At 40.2% G+C, this 16,374-nt stretch overlaps 1 protein-coding gene across 1 annotated transcript; it reads left to right on the top strand.

Moving 5' to 3' along the window:
* Positions 1-5,016: 5,016 nt before the first annotated feature.
* LOC306972023 (myosin heavy chain, fast skeletal muscle-like) lies at positions 5,017-14,212 on the top strand (the record flags this gene model as incomplete). The annotated part of the gene is made up of 39 exons (XM_079568466.1): positions 5,017-5,223; positions 5,297-5,440; positions 5,533-5,689; positions 5,780-5,807; positions 5,886-6,000; positions 6,072-6,164; positions 6,253-6,316; positions 6,394-6,492; positions 6,583-6,686; positions 6,766-6,904; positions 6,986-7,104; positions 7,186-7,335; positions 7,413-7,583; positions 7,666-7,966; positions 8,048-8,115; positions 8,200-8,287; positions 8,368-8,485; positions 8,559-8,682; positions 8,777-8,913; positions 9,006-9,261; positions 9,337-9,579; positions 9,666-9,842; positions 9,925-10,070; positions 10,148-10,238; positions 10,309-10,698; positions 10,779-10,905; positions 10,985-11,103; positions 11,174-11,370; positions 11,456-11,639; positions 11,724-11,889; positions 12,027-12,151; positions 12,248-12,556; positions 12,642-12,845; positions 13,142-13,267; positions 13,338-13,508; positions 13,602-13,706; positions 13,790-13,885; positions 13,974-14,130; positions 14,208-14,212. 39 exons carry the CDS (start codon positions 5,017-5,019, stop codon positions 14,210-14,212), a joined length of 5,820 nt encoding a protein of 1,939 aa, XP_079424592.1.
* Between the last annotated feature and the right edge of the window lie 2,162 nt (positions 14,213-16,374).

Genomic DNA, 16,374 nt, shown 5'->3' on the forward strand with positions numbered 1-16,374 from the left:
TTTGGGAATGGATTGATTGCCATAATGTCACACATATGTCTCCAATACTATGTTCAATCAAACAAAATAAATCATGCTATTGCATGAAAACATAATTATTTAACTTTACAATTGTTCAATAGAGGAAATGAATAGAAAGACCTTCCAAAATAAGGCAGAAATAAACCAAGACTTGATTATCTGTGAAGTGTTTAAAGCTTGTGTGCAAAAAAGAAAGAAAAAAAGAAACAAGATACAGAAAATGGAAGGTTTGATGAAAAGGCAGTGTTTGAAACACAGACCACCTCCACTTGTGGAAGACAAAAACATCGGGGCTTGGACAAAATCACCCTATTTCAATGAGCTTTCTAACTCTGCAAAGACAAAAGTCCTGAACCATACTAGTATCTCTTCTGATGTCAAGTGTACAGCAAAGCTGTCATTATTACCAATTAATTGCTTGGTCGACAAATAGTCTTTATAGAATGTGGAGCAGTGCTATGTACCGAAAGATAATAACTTAATATCATTTAGAATAATAATATATGTTAAAAGAAATCTGTTTATTGCATTTATTTATTTCCACATCAGCCATGAGTAAAATATTTCAGCATATTCTTTGTTTTTATTTGCAATTTATGGATTTGTGCATTTTACATGACAGAAACATATCAGCAACAAAAGTAAAAACAGTAAAAAACAAACAAAAAAAGAGAAAGAAGACCCCTGAGAGAGATTGGGTGAAGGCAAAACTGTGGTAAATCTGTTCTTTGCCATTTTTTGTAGTGATCACAAAGAATCAACTATTATAAATATAAATAAGGAATATTATGGACTTTGTCACTAATATGAAATATGCAATTCATTATTTTATGAATTGATTTGTCTTTAAGAGTAAACTTTTAAGGGCCCCCGGATGTGCCTATGGGGTCCCAGACCTCACTTTGGGAACCATTGCACAAGAACACATAGTATGAAAATGACATTATCCATCTGAAAGTGTTATTGCTTTAATAAAATAAATGTTGAATGTATATGATTTTGCAAAAAAAAAGACTAACATTGTTTGACTTTCTATTTTTTATTATTATTATTTTACTTTTCTTTCTTTGAACTGTGTACAGGTAGTGAGGTTCCAGAATTGTCACTGTGCAACCAGGGTCATGAGTGAATACCAATTTCATTGCTTGAATATGTTAATAATAGTTTTTCTTCATAAAACACCAATGGGAGCCACAATGTGAAACCATGACACTATACTATGCTATCACCAGTGTTAGTCCATCAAATTAACTAATAATCAGAAATTAGAAAAAACATGAGAACCTGTCATAAGCACTGAAAGTGTACTAAATTGGTTCATTTTAATTTAATTGATTAAAATCATTTTTATATGATTATCTACTGTGGCTCAGTAAATGGCCAAGTACAGCTAGAACACACTATTGGTAAAAATTTGGGAAACACTTTTTTATGTAGACCTGTTGGTTTTTCTTTATCTACAAGTAAGGATTAAACAGCCGTGAGTTTTAATGTACGACACACATGAAACTACCTGAAACTACTTCCATGCGAATCGCTCAATTGATTATTGTTACTATGGAAAAAGCTGTTGCCAGATTATCGTTGTGGGTACATGGAAATAATATGCGCCAGTTAGTATTAGAATTCTCACTGACCATTTTATAACACTATTTACATTGCATGATTCTCACCGAAGGCATGAAACTATGAATTAGCACATGGAATAATGTAGGAATAATGTGGCCCCTCCGACCACCACCAACCACTCACTCACACACTACATTCATTCTGGTCTATTGTACATGTTTTAGTGGTAGGGAAACCGGAGACGCAGACACAAGAAGAACATACAAACTCCACACAGAATCAAATCAAATCAAACTTTATTTATAAGCGCTTTTCATACAAGATTTAACACAAAGTGCTTAACAGTGCTTAAAAATCCTAACAAACACAAACACACATATACAGACAGCCAAGCAGTTAAAATATAAGTCTCAATAAAAATGGACATAAGGCTGAGTACATACTGGGCTGAGTACAGGTGAACCATAAGAGGAAACCACCAAGGAGCCGTCTGCACCGGGAGCATCCCATCGGTTACAACCAAAGGGCACCGACACAGGGCATCCGGAGGAGGTGTTGGAAACATCCAACCTCCATCCAGGCACCCACAGGAGAGCGCCCACACAGCCACAGCCAACCAACACTCCTCGGGCAGAGGGCTCCCTCAGAGAACATAAAAAAATAAAAGATTAAAAGCTAGGTGAATCTAGGCTAGAATGTGAAATAACACAAGATCAAGAAGAGTGAGACTAAATAAATAAATAATTGTATAATACTAAAACAGATAAGTAGAATGAATATAATAAATATTAGGTAAAAGCTAAAAAGGTGGGTCTTGAGGCTACTTTAAAAACATGAACGTTCTCTGCGGGTCCTGAGCTCCTCCGGCAGGCGGCCTTTCCAGAGGTGAGCTCCATAAGTTCGTCACCGAATGGTTTTCAAAAACATTTCTGACTCATTGAGAAAACATCAAACGTGCTACAAGCAGTAATCAAAGCAAAAGGCTGCTATTTTGAAGAATCTATTTAACCTTTTTTTGTTGTTTAAAATTTCTAAATTCTTAAATCAGTGCCTTTAGTGAGAATCTACAATGTGAATAATCTTTTGACTGGCAGTACAGGCATACTTTCTCCAAATTAGATGGTTTACTGACACTATCTATACTGTTCGGAATTACGGATACTGCATGTAGTGTAACATTAAATATTAATAAATATATCAATAAAAAGAATAAACACAAGCATTCATTTGATTGATATATGATGTAAAAAACAAATGTGCCTTGGACATCTAACTTTCCTGGAAGCGAGACATCACCAGCTCGTGTTCATGGAGGTGTTGCTGCTTTGCTATAACTGTTACATGTTATGTCCTTTTTCAGCTCAGCCATATGCTTTATTTTGACGATCGAACAAAAATTTAACCTGTGTTTATGCATGACAGTTTCCAAGAGTTTAGTTGCAACACTCTGTTTTTCTGTTTTAATGTACTTTAATAAAGGTTTTAATAATAACCTGAAAGTTTATCAAATGTGTGGCTTAAAGTTTGCAAAAATGGTGAATATATATGTTGATCATTCAGAGTGCACACACAAGTAAACACAAAGAAAAATACAGACAACTCTTCAACACAACTGTCCTCATCAAACACAACACTCAGAACTCTTAATATGTTCAAGAATTAACTTGCATTTGGTCACAAGCAGTTCTCAAAACAAACAAAAAATAGGAAGAAATAATGTTTGAATTTCAAAAGGTCAACGAAAGAGGGCATTTCATGTTCAATAATATCAATACTGATGACTGACAGTAGACAAAGCCTCAAAACAAGAGTCCAAAAAAATCTTGCCCAATCCATACAAAAAGGACATATTGATGAAGTGCAGGGAAGACCTCCTGTGAAAATACAATGGGCAAACAACACTCAACAGGTGCTGTGACACTCATTCTAAAATAGTGCCAAGAGGATGAGCAGCTGGAGCTTAAGGTGTTAGATTCTGTAAGGTTCCCTTAGATCTTTAAATCACAAACCATTACAGCTAATATTTGTATCCCGGTTTGTTGTTACTTTAACTTCTCAAAGCTTATACCCTAAAATAAATCCACGTATTTAGTGATAACATTTCAAGACATTTGTTATTCCCTATGCCCTCTAAAAAGGCATAACATGCACCAGTAGGAATTTATTAGGTAATAGACTTGTGTGGCCTCATTTTGGCCTCAGCACAAGCAAATGAACTTCAGTATGCCCAGTGAACGCAGAAAATAGCTTGGAAAGTCATAAAGATTTCAGAGTGTTGCAGTTACACTCGTGAAACATGGATGAAACTTGATCTGTTAAACACGCTGCCATTAGAACGCTCCATGAAAGGATTTTATATGCTGCATTTTAAACACTCTACAAATGACTTGGTACAATTAACTACACGAGATATTAAAATAAATCAAATATAAAACAACATTAAATCAGGGGGAAAACTAAAAAATGTGTATTTGGTATAATGCATATTTATACATATATGTTACAGATAATCAAAATAAATGAACACTGATAACAATCTTTTAAATAGGTTATTTTGAACTGAAATATATTTTTGTAGAAAATAAATAGAGTTCAAAGGAGGAGAGTGAAATGTTTGGATGGATGCCTTCTGTGATGCACACCTCATTTGGTGGGAGGCCCATATTTAGCTTGAGCGGTGTCAGCACCCGTGATTGAATATAAGGGGGGAACAAGGACGCAAGAGTCACTGGCCACTTGGAGAAGCTGGTAAGTCTTTCCTCTACACGTTTGGATGCATGTACTGTAGATTTACATGTTTTGCTTGTGTTTGTTGTTTTAATAATTAGCTAATATATTTTACAATTTACAGAATTGAGGAACTTTACATCCCAGCACAGTCAGGGGTCAGGTACGATAACCTTTCAAACATTTCAGTATTTGGCTATTTTTATTGTGACAATTAATGAGAATTTAATGGGTAGGGATTTTGAGAAGTTTGGGATCAGACTGCAAAATATACTATATATAATATATATATAATATTTAAAATTCACAATTGAACTATCACTATCAAACAACAAAAATAACATTTAAAAGATACAAAAGTAAATTCACACTTCCTATTTGTTCACCACGTGTTTTCTAAAGGTACATTTCATAGTCAGACTTGTAGAATTTGCTACACTTTCACACGTTGTTGTTACAGAGTGCAGAGACATGTACAGATAGGATACAAAAATACAGGTCATGCAAATTAATCGGATTTACACGTAAAAGCTTAGCATTATGAGACCAGACAGAACAAACTAGCATAATAGCATTACATTTCTGCGCTACATGGAGACATTTTTTTTCTTTCCATTTTCTGCTGTCTAATGAATGTTGGAAAACAAAGGGGTTGAGACTATAATCTATATTATCTTCAAGCAGAAACAAACCGCCACCATGAGTACGGACGCGGAGATGGCCGTTTATGGCAAAGCTGCCATTTACCTCCGTAAACCAGAGAAGGAGAGGATTGAGGCACAGAGCAAGCCCTTCGATGCCAAGAGTGCCTGCTTCGTGACTGATAAGGCGGAGCTGTACCTCAAGGGAACAATCCTCAAGAAGGAAGGTGGCAAAGCCACCGTCAAACTCTTGCTAACTGAAGAGGTATGACTTATGCAAGGTACAATACTGTCAATAAATCAGGATTTCCCTAATCACACAGACTGCTCTGTTGTAGGAGAGAACAGTCAAAGAAGATGAAGTCTTCCCCATGAACCCTCCCAAGTATGACAAAATTGAAGACATGGCCATGATGACCCACCTCAATGAAGCCTCTGTGCTTTATAACCTCAAAGAGCGTTATGCAGCATGGATGATCTACGTAAGACACCTATTTTATTGAAGAGCAACAAGCACAAAAACACTGCACCAAGAACAAGATTCTGAACACATGTTTCTGTGCACCTTCTTCAGACCTACTCCGGCCTGTTCTGTGCCACTGTGAACCCCTACAAGTGGCTGCCAGTGTATGACCAGGAAGTTGTGAGTGCCTACAGAGGCAAGAAGCGCATGGAGGCTCCACCCCACATCTTCTCTGTTTCTGACAACGCTTATCAGTTCATGCTTTGTGGTATGGCATTATAAACTCTTTTTGTTATTGGAATAATGTTCAGTGGCAAATTAATAATATGTCTGTTTCTATATCATTGTAACTTAATAGATAGGGAGAACCAGTCTGTGTTGATCACGTAAGTTTCTAATTTGTTGCTCTTTGTGACATGTCTTCAATTAAGACAGGATTCTTTCATGTCTGTTTTCATCCCCAGTGGAGAATCTGGTGCTGGAAAGACTGTGAACACAAAGCGTGTCATTCAGTACTTTGCCACAATCGCCGTTGGTGGTGGTGGTGGAGACAAGAAGAAGGATACATCAAAAATTCAGGTTGGTTGTTACAATCTTTTAACACAAATTCAAGAACAAGTTCACAAACTTGACGATTATTTCCTGTGCAGGGCTCCCTGGAGGATCAGATTATTGCAGCCAACCCCCTGCTGGAGGCCTATGGTAATGCCAAGACTGTGAGAAATGACAACTCCTCTCGTTTTGTAAGTATTGCAACAATAGAATGTATTTTCAAAAATGATTTTTCTTCATGTTTGTATGGAATTATAATTTCATGTATTACTCAAATAGGGTAAATTTATCAGAATTCATTTCGGCACAACTGGTAAACTGGCTAGTGCTGATATTGAAACCTGTAAGTAAAATACTTTAGGTTTGTGTTGGGGCAAAATGTGAATTTGTTGTTTCATACTAAATTCCTCACACTTACAGATCTGCTGGAGAAGTCTAGAGTGACATTCCAGCTTTCTGATGAGAGAGGCTACCACATCTTCTACCAGATGATGACCAACCACAAGCCTGAGCTTATTGGTACGTAGACATTAGACAATACAGATGAAACAGAACAATGTGGGACTTGCTCTTCCCTTTTATCCTAAAATGATAATGTCTGGTTTGCAGAAATGGCTCTCCTCACAACCAACCCCTATGACTTCCCAATGTGCAGCATGGGTCAAATCACTGTGAAAAGCATTGATGACAAAGAGGAGCTGGATGCCACTGATGTGAGTGATTCAGAAATCACATTACTGTATTTACTTGAAATGTACACAAAAAGTAATAATTGGAACCGTTTAAAACCAGAATGCCATTGACATCCTGGGCTTCACTGGTGAGGAGAAGATGAGCATCTACAAAATGACAGGTGCTGTGCTCCATCATGGCAACATGAAGTTCAAGCAGAAGCAGCGTGAGGAGCAGGCTGAGCCCGATGGCACAGAGGGTAAGTCTTCTGAAACAATCGTGAGAAATGGTGTAGTTCAATTTAAAGAATCATAACAGAAGGCATGATAATCTCTTATAGATGCTGACAAGGTCGCTTACCTGCTGGGCCTGAACTCTGCCGATATGCTCAAGGGTTTGTGCTACCCCAGAGTCAAGGTCGGAAATGAGTTTGTCACCAAGGGTCAGACTGTACCCCAGGTAAAGTGGAAATTTCAGTGACAATCATGACAATGTTGCCATGTTGTGAAGGGTTTACAGCTAACGCCAAGTTTTTCTTAGGTGCTGAACGCTGTCACTGCCCTGGCCAAGTCCATCTATGAAAGGATGTTCTTGTGGATGGTCATTCGTATCAACCAGATGTTGGACACCAAACAACCGAGACACTCCTTCATTGGTGTCTTGGACATTGCCGGCTTTGAAATCTTTGATGTAGGCTTCAATCTCAAGTGTTAATAAATCTAGTAAAGCATTTGTGCTCATACAGTATGAACTATTTGTCTAAACAGTTCAACAGCATGGAGCAGCTGTGCATTAACTTCACCAACGAGAAACTGCAACAGTTCTTTAACCACCACATGTTCGTCCTGGAGCAAGAGGAGTACAAGAAGGAGGGCATCATCTGGGAGTTCATTGACTTCGGTATGGACTTGGCTGCCTGCATTGAGCTGATTGAAAAGGTAAGTCTTAAGTATAGTAAAACAGTATAGGGCAACTTTATTATTACATTTATAAATTACATTTCTCTTGACATCTTTCTAGCCCATGGGAATCTTCGCCATCCTTGAAGAGGAGTGCATGTTCCCCAAAGCCTCTGACACCACCTTCAAGAACAAGCTGTATGATCAGCATCTTGGCAAGAACAGAGCATTTGAGAAGCCTAAGCCAGCAAAGAACAAGGCTGAGGCCCACTTCTCCCTGGTGCACTACGCTGGTACTGTGGACTACAATGTCCAAGGCTGGCTGGACAAGAACAAGGACCCATTGAACGAGTCCGTTTTGCAGCTGTACCAGAAGTCTTCTGTCAAGCTTCTGGCTCTTTTGTATCCTCCCGTTGTTGAAGGTATGAAAACTTGCTTCTACACAGACAATACCACTATAACAAAGACTTCATTTTGAATTATATGTATATTTCTCAAAACAGAGACTAAGGGAGGCAAGGGTGGCAAGAAGAAGGGTGGCTCTATGCAGACTGTGTCCTCACAGTTCAGAGTAAGAATTCACTAGATTAAGTCAATTGGAGCTTGTGTGATCCTTGGCTTGAATCTTTTTATTTTTATTTTTATTGTGTTTTAGGAGAACTTGGGCAAGTTGATGACTAACTTGAGGAGCACTCATCCTCACTTTGTGCGTTGCCTGATTCCCAACGAATCCAAGACTCCAGGTATGAATCATAGCACTTGGGTGGGCATCCAATTTACTTTCTGTCAAACCCTTGGCTGAGTTATTTTTGCTTTACTCTAGGTCTGATGGAGAACTTCCTGGTCATCCACCAACTCAGGTGCAATGGTGTACTGGAGGGTATCAGAATCTGCAGAAAGGGTTTCCCCAGCAGAATCCTCTATGGTGACTTCAAACAGAGGTATCACTGAACTCTATGAAAGCAAAGTTGTTAAAAATGTATGTATTTGTAATGTATTTTCTTCCTCAAAAAGATACAAGGTGCTGAATGCCAGTGTCATCCCTGAGGGTCAATTCATTGACAACAAGAAAGCTTCAGAGAAGCTGCTGGGATCAATTGATGTTGATCATGATCAGTATAGATTCGGGCACACCAAGGTACCATTGTCATCACTGTCATAATAGTGTGATAACGGTCCTTTGCAATTCCCATTTCAGTGTTCAACATTTTTCCTCCAACCTTTCGTGATAGGTGTTCTTCAAAGCTGGTCTTCTGGGTACTCTTGAGGAGATGAGAGATGAAAAACTTGCAGCTCTTGTATCCATGACACAGGCTTTGTGCCGTGGTTACCTCATGCGAAGGGAGTTTGTGAAGATGATGGAGAGAAGGCATGTCCGCTATAATAATAATATTACAACCCTATAAGTTTTATTACCATAATGGTGCAACGTTGTAACACAGATTTATCAAAAATTTACAGGGATGCCATCTTTACAGTCCAGTACAACATCCGCTCATTCATGAATGTCAAAACTTGGCCATGGATGAAGGTTTACTTCAAGATCAAGCCCCTCCTGAAGAGTGCTGAGACTGAGAAGGAGCTTCAGCAGATGAAAGAGAATTATGAGAAGATGACCACTGACTTGGCTAGTGCTCTGGCTAAGAAGAAGGAGCTGGAGGAGAAGATGGTGTCTCTTCTGCAGGAGAAGAATGATCTGCAGTTGCAAGTGGCATCCGTGAGTACTCAAGCTGTGCCTTAAAAAGTGCCCACAAACAAAATTAGTGAACTTAAAACGTAATTTCTCCTTTAGGAAGGTGAGAATCTCACTGATGCTGAGGAAAGGTGTGAGGGTCTCATCAAGAGCAAGATTCAGCTGGAGGCCAAACTCAAGGAAACCACTGAGAGACTGGAGGATGAAGAAGAGATCAATGCTGAACTCACAGCCAAAAAGAGGAAGTTGGAGGACGAATGCTCTGAGCTCAAGAAGGATATTGATGATCTGGAGCTTACCTTGGCCAAAGTGGAGAAGGAAAAGCACGCCACTGAGAACAAGGTTTGACTGAGTTATTATAATACATTGCACAACTTCCAGTACTGCTGTATCTGATTGTTAATTGATCATGTTTTTATAACCAATAGGTGAAGAATCTGACTGAGGAGATGGCCTCTCAGGATGAGAGCATCGCCAAGCTGACAAAGGAGAAGAAAGCTCTCCAGGAGGCTCACCAGCAAACACTGGATGACCTGCAGGCTGAGGAGGATAAAGTCAACACTCTGACAAAGGCCAAGACCAAGCTTGAGCAGCAAGTTGATGATGTATGTGATATTTTTATTGCCACTATTGAGACTGAAATGTGTTGAAACATGGAATAATGATATGTTTTCTATTCTTCTTCAGCTTGAAGGGTCTTTGGAGCAGGAGAAGAAGCTGCGTATGGACCTGGAGAGAGCCAAGAGGAAGCTGGAGGGTGACCTGAAACTGGCTCAGGAATCCATCATGGATCTTGAGAATGACAAGCAGCAGTCTGAGGAGAAACTGAAGAAGTAAGAAAAGCAATATCATGTATTATTCCTGTTTAGTGGAAAAACAAAAATGTGATGTATTTTACTATCCCCATCAGGAAAGACTTTGAGACCAGCCAGCTGCTTAGCAAGATTGAAGATGAACAGTCTCTGGGAGCTCAGCTGCAGAAGAAGATCAAGGAGCTTCAGGTAATGTTTCTTTTGAACTTGTAAAAGAGACTTGGTACTTAAGCGTAACTCACAAATCCTCTATCAACAGGCCCGCATTGAGGAGCTGGAGGAAGAGATTGAGGCTGAGCGTGCAGCCCGCGCCAAGGTTGAGAAACAGAGAGCAGATCTGTCCAGGGAGCTTGAGGAGATCAGTGAGAGACTGGAGGAGGCTGGCGGTGCCACTGCTGCTCAGATTGAGCTGAACAAGAAGCGTGAGGCTGAGTTCCAGAAGCTCCGTCGTGACCTTGAAGAGTCTACTCTGCAGCATGAAGCCACTGCCGCTGCTCTGCGGAAGAAGCAGGCTGACAGCGTTGCTGAGCTGGGAGAGCAGATCGACAACCTCCAGCGTGTCAAGCAAAAGCTTGAGAAGGAGAAGAGTGAATACAAGATGGAGATTGATGACCTCTCCAGCAACATGGAGGCTGTGGCTAAAGCTAAGGTAATGTGATGAGTGTTACATTGTGAATGGACAAAAAAATAATAAAGAAAGCGCTTACTAATGTACAAGTATTTCTAAAGGGAAATCTGGAGAAGATGTGCCGTACCCTTGAGGACCAACTTAGTGAACTGAAGACCAAGAATGATGAAAACGTTCGTCAAACCAATGACCTTGGTGCCCAAAAAGCACGTCTCCTCACAGAAAATGGTAAAATTAACACAATTAAGCAAATAGCCTGCTTAAAGATCAGACTTTTTGTAATCTAACTCATCATTTTACATCTAAGGTGAGTTTGGCCGCCAAATTGAAGAGAAGGAAGCCCTGGTCTCTCAGCTGACCAGAGGCAAACAGGCCTTCACACAGCAGATTGAGGAGCTCAAGAGACAGATTGAGGAGGAGGTTAAGGTACGAAATACAATAGTAGTTTAACATGCAACAAATGTTCAATATCCTTATAACCATAAGTGTTCCACAGGCCAAGAATGCCCTTGCCCATGGACTCCAGTCAGCCCGTCATGACTGCGATCTGCTCAGGGAACAGTTTGAGGAGGAGCAGGAGGCCAAGGCTGAACTTCAGCGTGGTATGTCTAAGGCCAACAGCGAGGTAGCTCAGTGGAGAAGCAAGTATGAAACTGATGCTATCCAGCGCACTGAGGAGCTTGAGGAAGCCAAGTGAGTTTGGAATATGTGGCATAACAAATTCTTACAGAACACATTCTCAACTTAAGTTTATTTCACATTCATACTGTTTTTAAAGGAAAAAGCTTGCCCAGCGCCTCCAGGAGGCTGAGGAACAGATTGAGGCTGTCAACTCTAAGTGTGCTTCTCTGGAGAAGACCAAGCAGAGGCTGCAGAGTGAGGTGGAGGACCTCATGATTGATGTGGAGAGAGCTAATGGCCTGGCTGCAAACCTTGACAAGAAGCAGAGGAACTTTGACAAGGTGCAGTTTACTTTTATTCATATCAAATAGGAAATTCTCTCTTATGCTTATTTCTGTTACTCATTGTGTCTTATAAAAATGTAGGTCCTGGCTGAATGGAAGCAGAAGTTTGAGGAGGGCCAGGCTGAGCTTGAGGGAGCTCAGAAGGAAGCCCGTTCACTGGGAACTGAACTGTTCAAGATGAAGAACTCCTATGAGGAGTCTCTTGACCAGCTGGAGACCATGAAGCGTGAAAACAAGAACCTCCAGCGTAAGTTTTTACTGGTGATTCTTAAAGGGACTAGACAGAGTTTAAAAACAGCTAAAGACAGCTTCCATCTCGTCTCTTTAATTTCAAGAGATTTCTACACCAAATATTTTAAGAGTAAATATTAAATTCCCCCACAGAGGAGATCTCTGATCTGACTGAGCAGATTGGTGAGACTGGTAAGAACATCCATGAATTGGAGAAGTCCAAGAAGCAGGTTGAGACTGAGAAGGCTGAAATCCAGACTGCCCTTGAGGAAGCTGAGGTAACAAATTCACTATGTACTTAAACTTGATGAGAAAAAATAATAATCTACAGGGAAAAAAAGCAGCACTGGTAATTTCTTTCCTGTTTTTTTTAGGGAACTCTTGAACATGAAGAGTCTAAGATCCTTCGTGTCCAGTTGGAGCTTAACCAAGTGAAGGGTGAGATTGACAGGAAGCTGGCGGAGAAAGATGAGGAAATTGAGCAGATTAAGAGGAACAGCCAGAGAGTCACTGACTCCATGCAAGGCACTCTTGACTCTGAGGTCAGAAGCAGGAACGATGCCCTCAGAATCAAGAAGAAGATGGAGGGAGATCTGAACGAGATGGAGATTCAGCTTAGCCATGCCAATCGCCAGGCAGCTGAGTCCCAGAAGCAGCTCAGGAATGTCCAGGCCCAGCTCAAGGTATTGTCTGACATTTAGCATTGTGCCATGTTGTTGCAATATTCAACCAGGATCTACTTACATGCTTTATGTCTCATTTAATCAGGATGCCCAGCTGCACCTTGATGATGCTGTCAGAGCTCAGGAAGACCTCAAAGAACAGGCTGCTATGGTTGAGCGTAGAAACGGCCTGATGGTGGCTGAAATTGAGGAGCTCAGAGCAGCTCTGGAGCAGACAGAGAGAGGCCGCAAAGTCGCTGAACAGGAGCTGGTTGATGCCAGTGAGCGTGTTGGACTTCTGCACTCACAGGTAAGCACATTCACCATGTTATGTCTACTTTTTCTTTTCTTGAATAAGTGGTCATTACCAAAATAAATGGAGAGGCCTTTGCTTTACTGTGGAAAACCTGTGGAACTGTGGATTATGTTCAAAGCATAATGATCTCCAACACCATCAAGTAAACAAAAATAACTGCATGTCTGGAGATACTTATGGTCAAGCTCAAGCTAAGGTCCAGGGAGCTAAAGTGGCAGGATACAACCCTCATTTTGCCACTACAATGGTGATACCAATGCTTTAATGAAATATTGATTTTTACCTTGCAGAACACTAGCTTGCTGAACACCAAGAAGAAGCTTGAGTCTGACCTGGTCCAGGTCCAGAGTGAAGTGGATGACACTGTTCAGGAAGCAAGAAATGCTGAGGAGAAAGCCAAGAAGGCCATCACTGATGTAGGTTTTTGACTTACGGTCCTCTTGGTCTTCTAATGAACACTCTAGTCAAACTAAATGTGCTTACCAGGCTGCCATGATGGCTGAAGAGCTGAAGAAGGAGCAGGACACTAGCGCTCATCTGGAGAGGATGAAGAAGAATCTGGAAGTTGCTGTCAAGGACCTGCAGCACCGTCTGGATGAGGCTGAGAATCTGGCCATGAAGGGTGGCAAGAAGCAGCTCCAGAAACTGGAGTCCAGGGTAAGAAAAAAACAGTGAAACAGTAACTGAAAAGTTGCTGTCACAAATCTTTCCACAACAATCACATAATCTTACAAATTGTACATTTCAAAGGTGCGTGAGCTTGAGACAGAGATTGAAGCTGAACAGAGACGTGGAGCAGATGCTGTTAAGGGCGTCCGCAAATACGAGAGGAGAGTCAAGGAGCTCACCTACCAGGTATCATGGCAAACCCAAATAAGTAGTCATTCTTTTATTTCATTCTCAGATCTTAAACATTAAATATTGCTTTTGTGCTCCAGACTGAGGAGGACAAGAAGAATGTGACCAGGCTCCAGGATCTGGTTGATAAGCTGCAGCTCAAGGTGAAGGCCTACAAGAGACAGGCTGAGGAAGCGGTAAGTTCAAAATATTTACATTTATCACATTAAAAATCTATACTATGTATATTTGTCCAAGTTGACATATATTACAAATGTGTTACAGGAGGAGCAGGCCAATGTGCATCTGTCCAAGTGCAGAAAGGTTCAGCATGAGCTGGAGGAGGCTGAGGAGCGTGCCGACATTGCAGAGTCCCAGGTTAACAAGATGAGAGCCAAGACCCGTGACTCCGGCAAGGTACGGTATAATTTTGAGCATAAATGTATATTATTATTATTTTTTACACTCTTCTTTGGTTCATATAATTTGATGTCTATATTTTGTTGATTGATTTCACAGGGTAAAGAATCCGCAGAGTAACTTCGAATGAATGTGGTTGTTTCTATTCATAAAATATGACTTGAAACAATAAATCTTTTATTTTTTTCATTTAAAAGTTTTTGTCTTGTCATTTTTATTCTGCCAACCAATATTCATAGTAGCATATAAAAAAACACCCACTTTTTATCAATGGGGCTGAATTAGTTTGATACTAATCTGAGCTATAAAACAAAAGTCAAGATCAGATTTCCAGCTACGTAACTAGCATTTTAGATAAAAAGGAAATGGATCACAGGGATAGGTGCAATAAGCTTTAGCTTATTGCACCTAGGATGGATGGATGGATGGATGGATGGATGGATGGATGGATGGATGGATGGATGGACAATAAACAATGCATGCAAGTTAATGAGATATTGTGCTATGTTTAATTGTTTATATCTGAGGCACCTCCATCTTGCGAGTGATGTAAGGACTTACTATATCCTTTGCTAGTACACTGTTAAATTGGTCTCCATAAACAAAGCTGTAGCTACTTTTGACAATGCAAGACCTCCATTCCAGTATGACTGTCCATAAAACACATGTTTTATGCAGATCCTGCAGTCAGAAAAGTCACACATTGTATATCTCTTTAAAAGCACACGAGAAGGAGATAATTATATAGAGACATTGGTAGCCTACTTCATTGTCTTGGTAGAGCTTGTCTTAACCCCGTGTGATCTGCCCCACATGTTACTACTCTGGCTTAATGAGCAGCATAGAAAGAGGGGACCTCACAAAAGCAAAGAGAGTACAGATTAGCAGTAGATTAGCATCAATTGACAAGGGGGGGAAGTTATTCAAGCACGTGGCGCCATCTAGTGTCCTTTTACAACATTAAATGTATTTTCTTACTGGACTTTTTCATTTGGGCACAGTTAACGCCCTAACTCTTAGTGTAGGCCTAATGAGGTAAATATTTGAAGCTTTGAAATGATGGCCTCGTGGCGTTCCTAGCTTTACCTGTGCCCTGGTTGGCGAGTATCTTTCTTTCCTCCGGTGGCCAAACTTTCCACTAGTTGCTGTCCGAGCCTTCGATTTGCACCAGTCAATACTGAGCCGCAATCTTTGAAATTCACATTACCACTCGTTTTGTCATTTATTTATTGCTAACTTTAGTATTTGCGCTGATTAACGCTAACACGAAATGGCTAGTCATGACGCTGATGCCCGGCAGGTGGCAGCATTGCTTAACGAGAGGATTAGCATTAGGCCACTGGTTAAACTCAAGATCTGGTTAGGACTATTCCACACCAACCAAGTTGCCTTATACCTCATAAAATATTTGTTTTTTAGGTTTAGATTACACTGAAATCTAGGCTAAAACGGGTCTAAAGAAATTAAACCAGAGTAGAAAATATACACACACAAAAAACGTAACTTAACTGTAGTTTATTATATTTCAAGTCCTAAATATTATCATTGTACTGAATTCAATTATCTCTCTAATGAACAGTCTAAAATTGCAAATGGTCATGATTTAGGACCCAGCCACCAGGGTTGGCCCCAGGGGCGGATCTAGAAAAAAAAAAATCACGGCTTGGCAAGCATGGTCAGGAATAATTAGTGGGGTGGCAACACATTTTACAATGTCGTATGTTTATAGAGGGGGTACTCAAGTTTTGCTTGATCGCAGGGCAACTTTTTCCATTTAGATACAGGCTGAATCTACCAAAATTATAATAGAAATAGCAGTATTGGCCCTAATATGAGTCAGGTTTTTTTTTTTAAATCTGGTTAAATAAATATAATAACTGAGAGCGAGTCTCTGTAACCACCCAAGTAGCGTCTTGAGCAGATGTGAGACATCACATTGGCTATACAGACCAAAAAAACTATTAAATGAATCAGGCTTTGAAGATCTGGATCACAACTAGCCCTTGCAACAATGCATTTATAAAGTGCCAGGTTGATGACTGTACTAGAATTTAGACAGTTCCAGACATGGACAAAACCTGGCTGTCATCAATGGGGTGACAGCTGGGATGCAAGACCTTCACTTGGGGTGGCACCTGCCACCTCACTGCCACCCCTCTAGAGCCACCCCTGGTAGACCCATAGAAATCACATTTTGAGAATTAGTAATCTGGTAACTATTCGAACAGGACAGGATGTGTATTATGTTAATTTCATTGCACTTATT

The sequence above is a fragment of the Gobius niger genome (genome assembly GCF_951799975.1).
Source record: "Gobius niger genome assembly, chromosome: 12".
Lineage (NCBI taxonomy): Eukaryota > Metazoa > Chordata > Actinopteri > Gobiiformes > Gobiidae > Gobius > Gobius niger.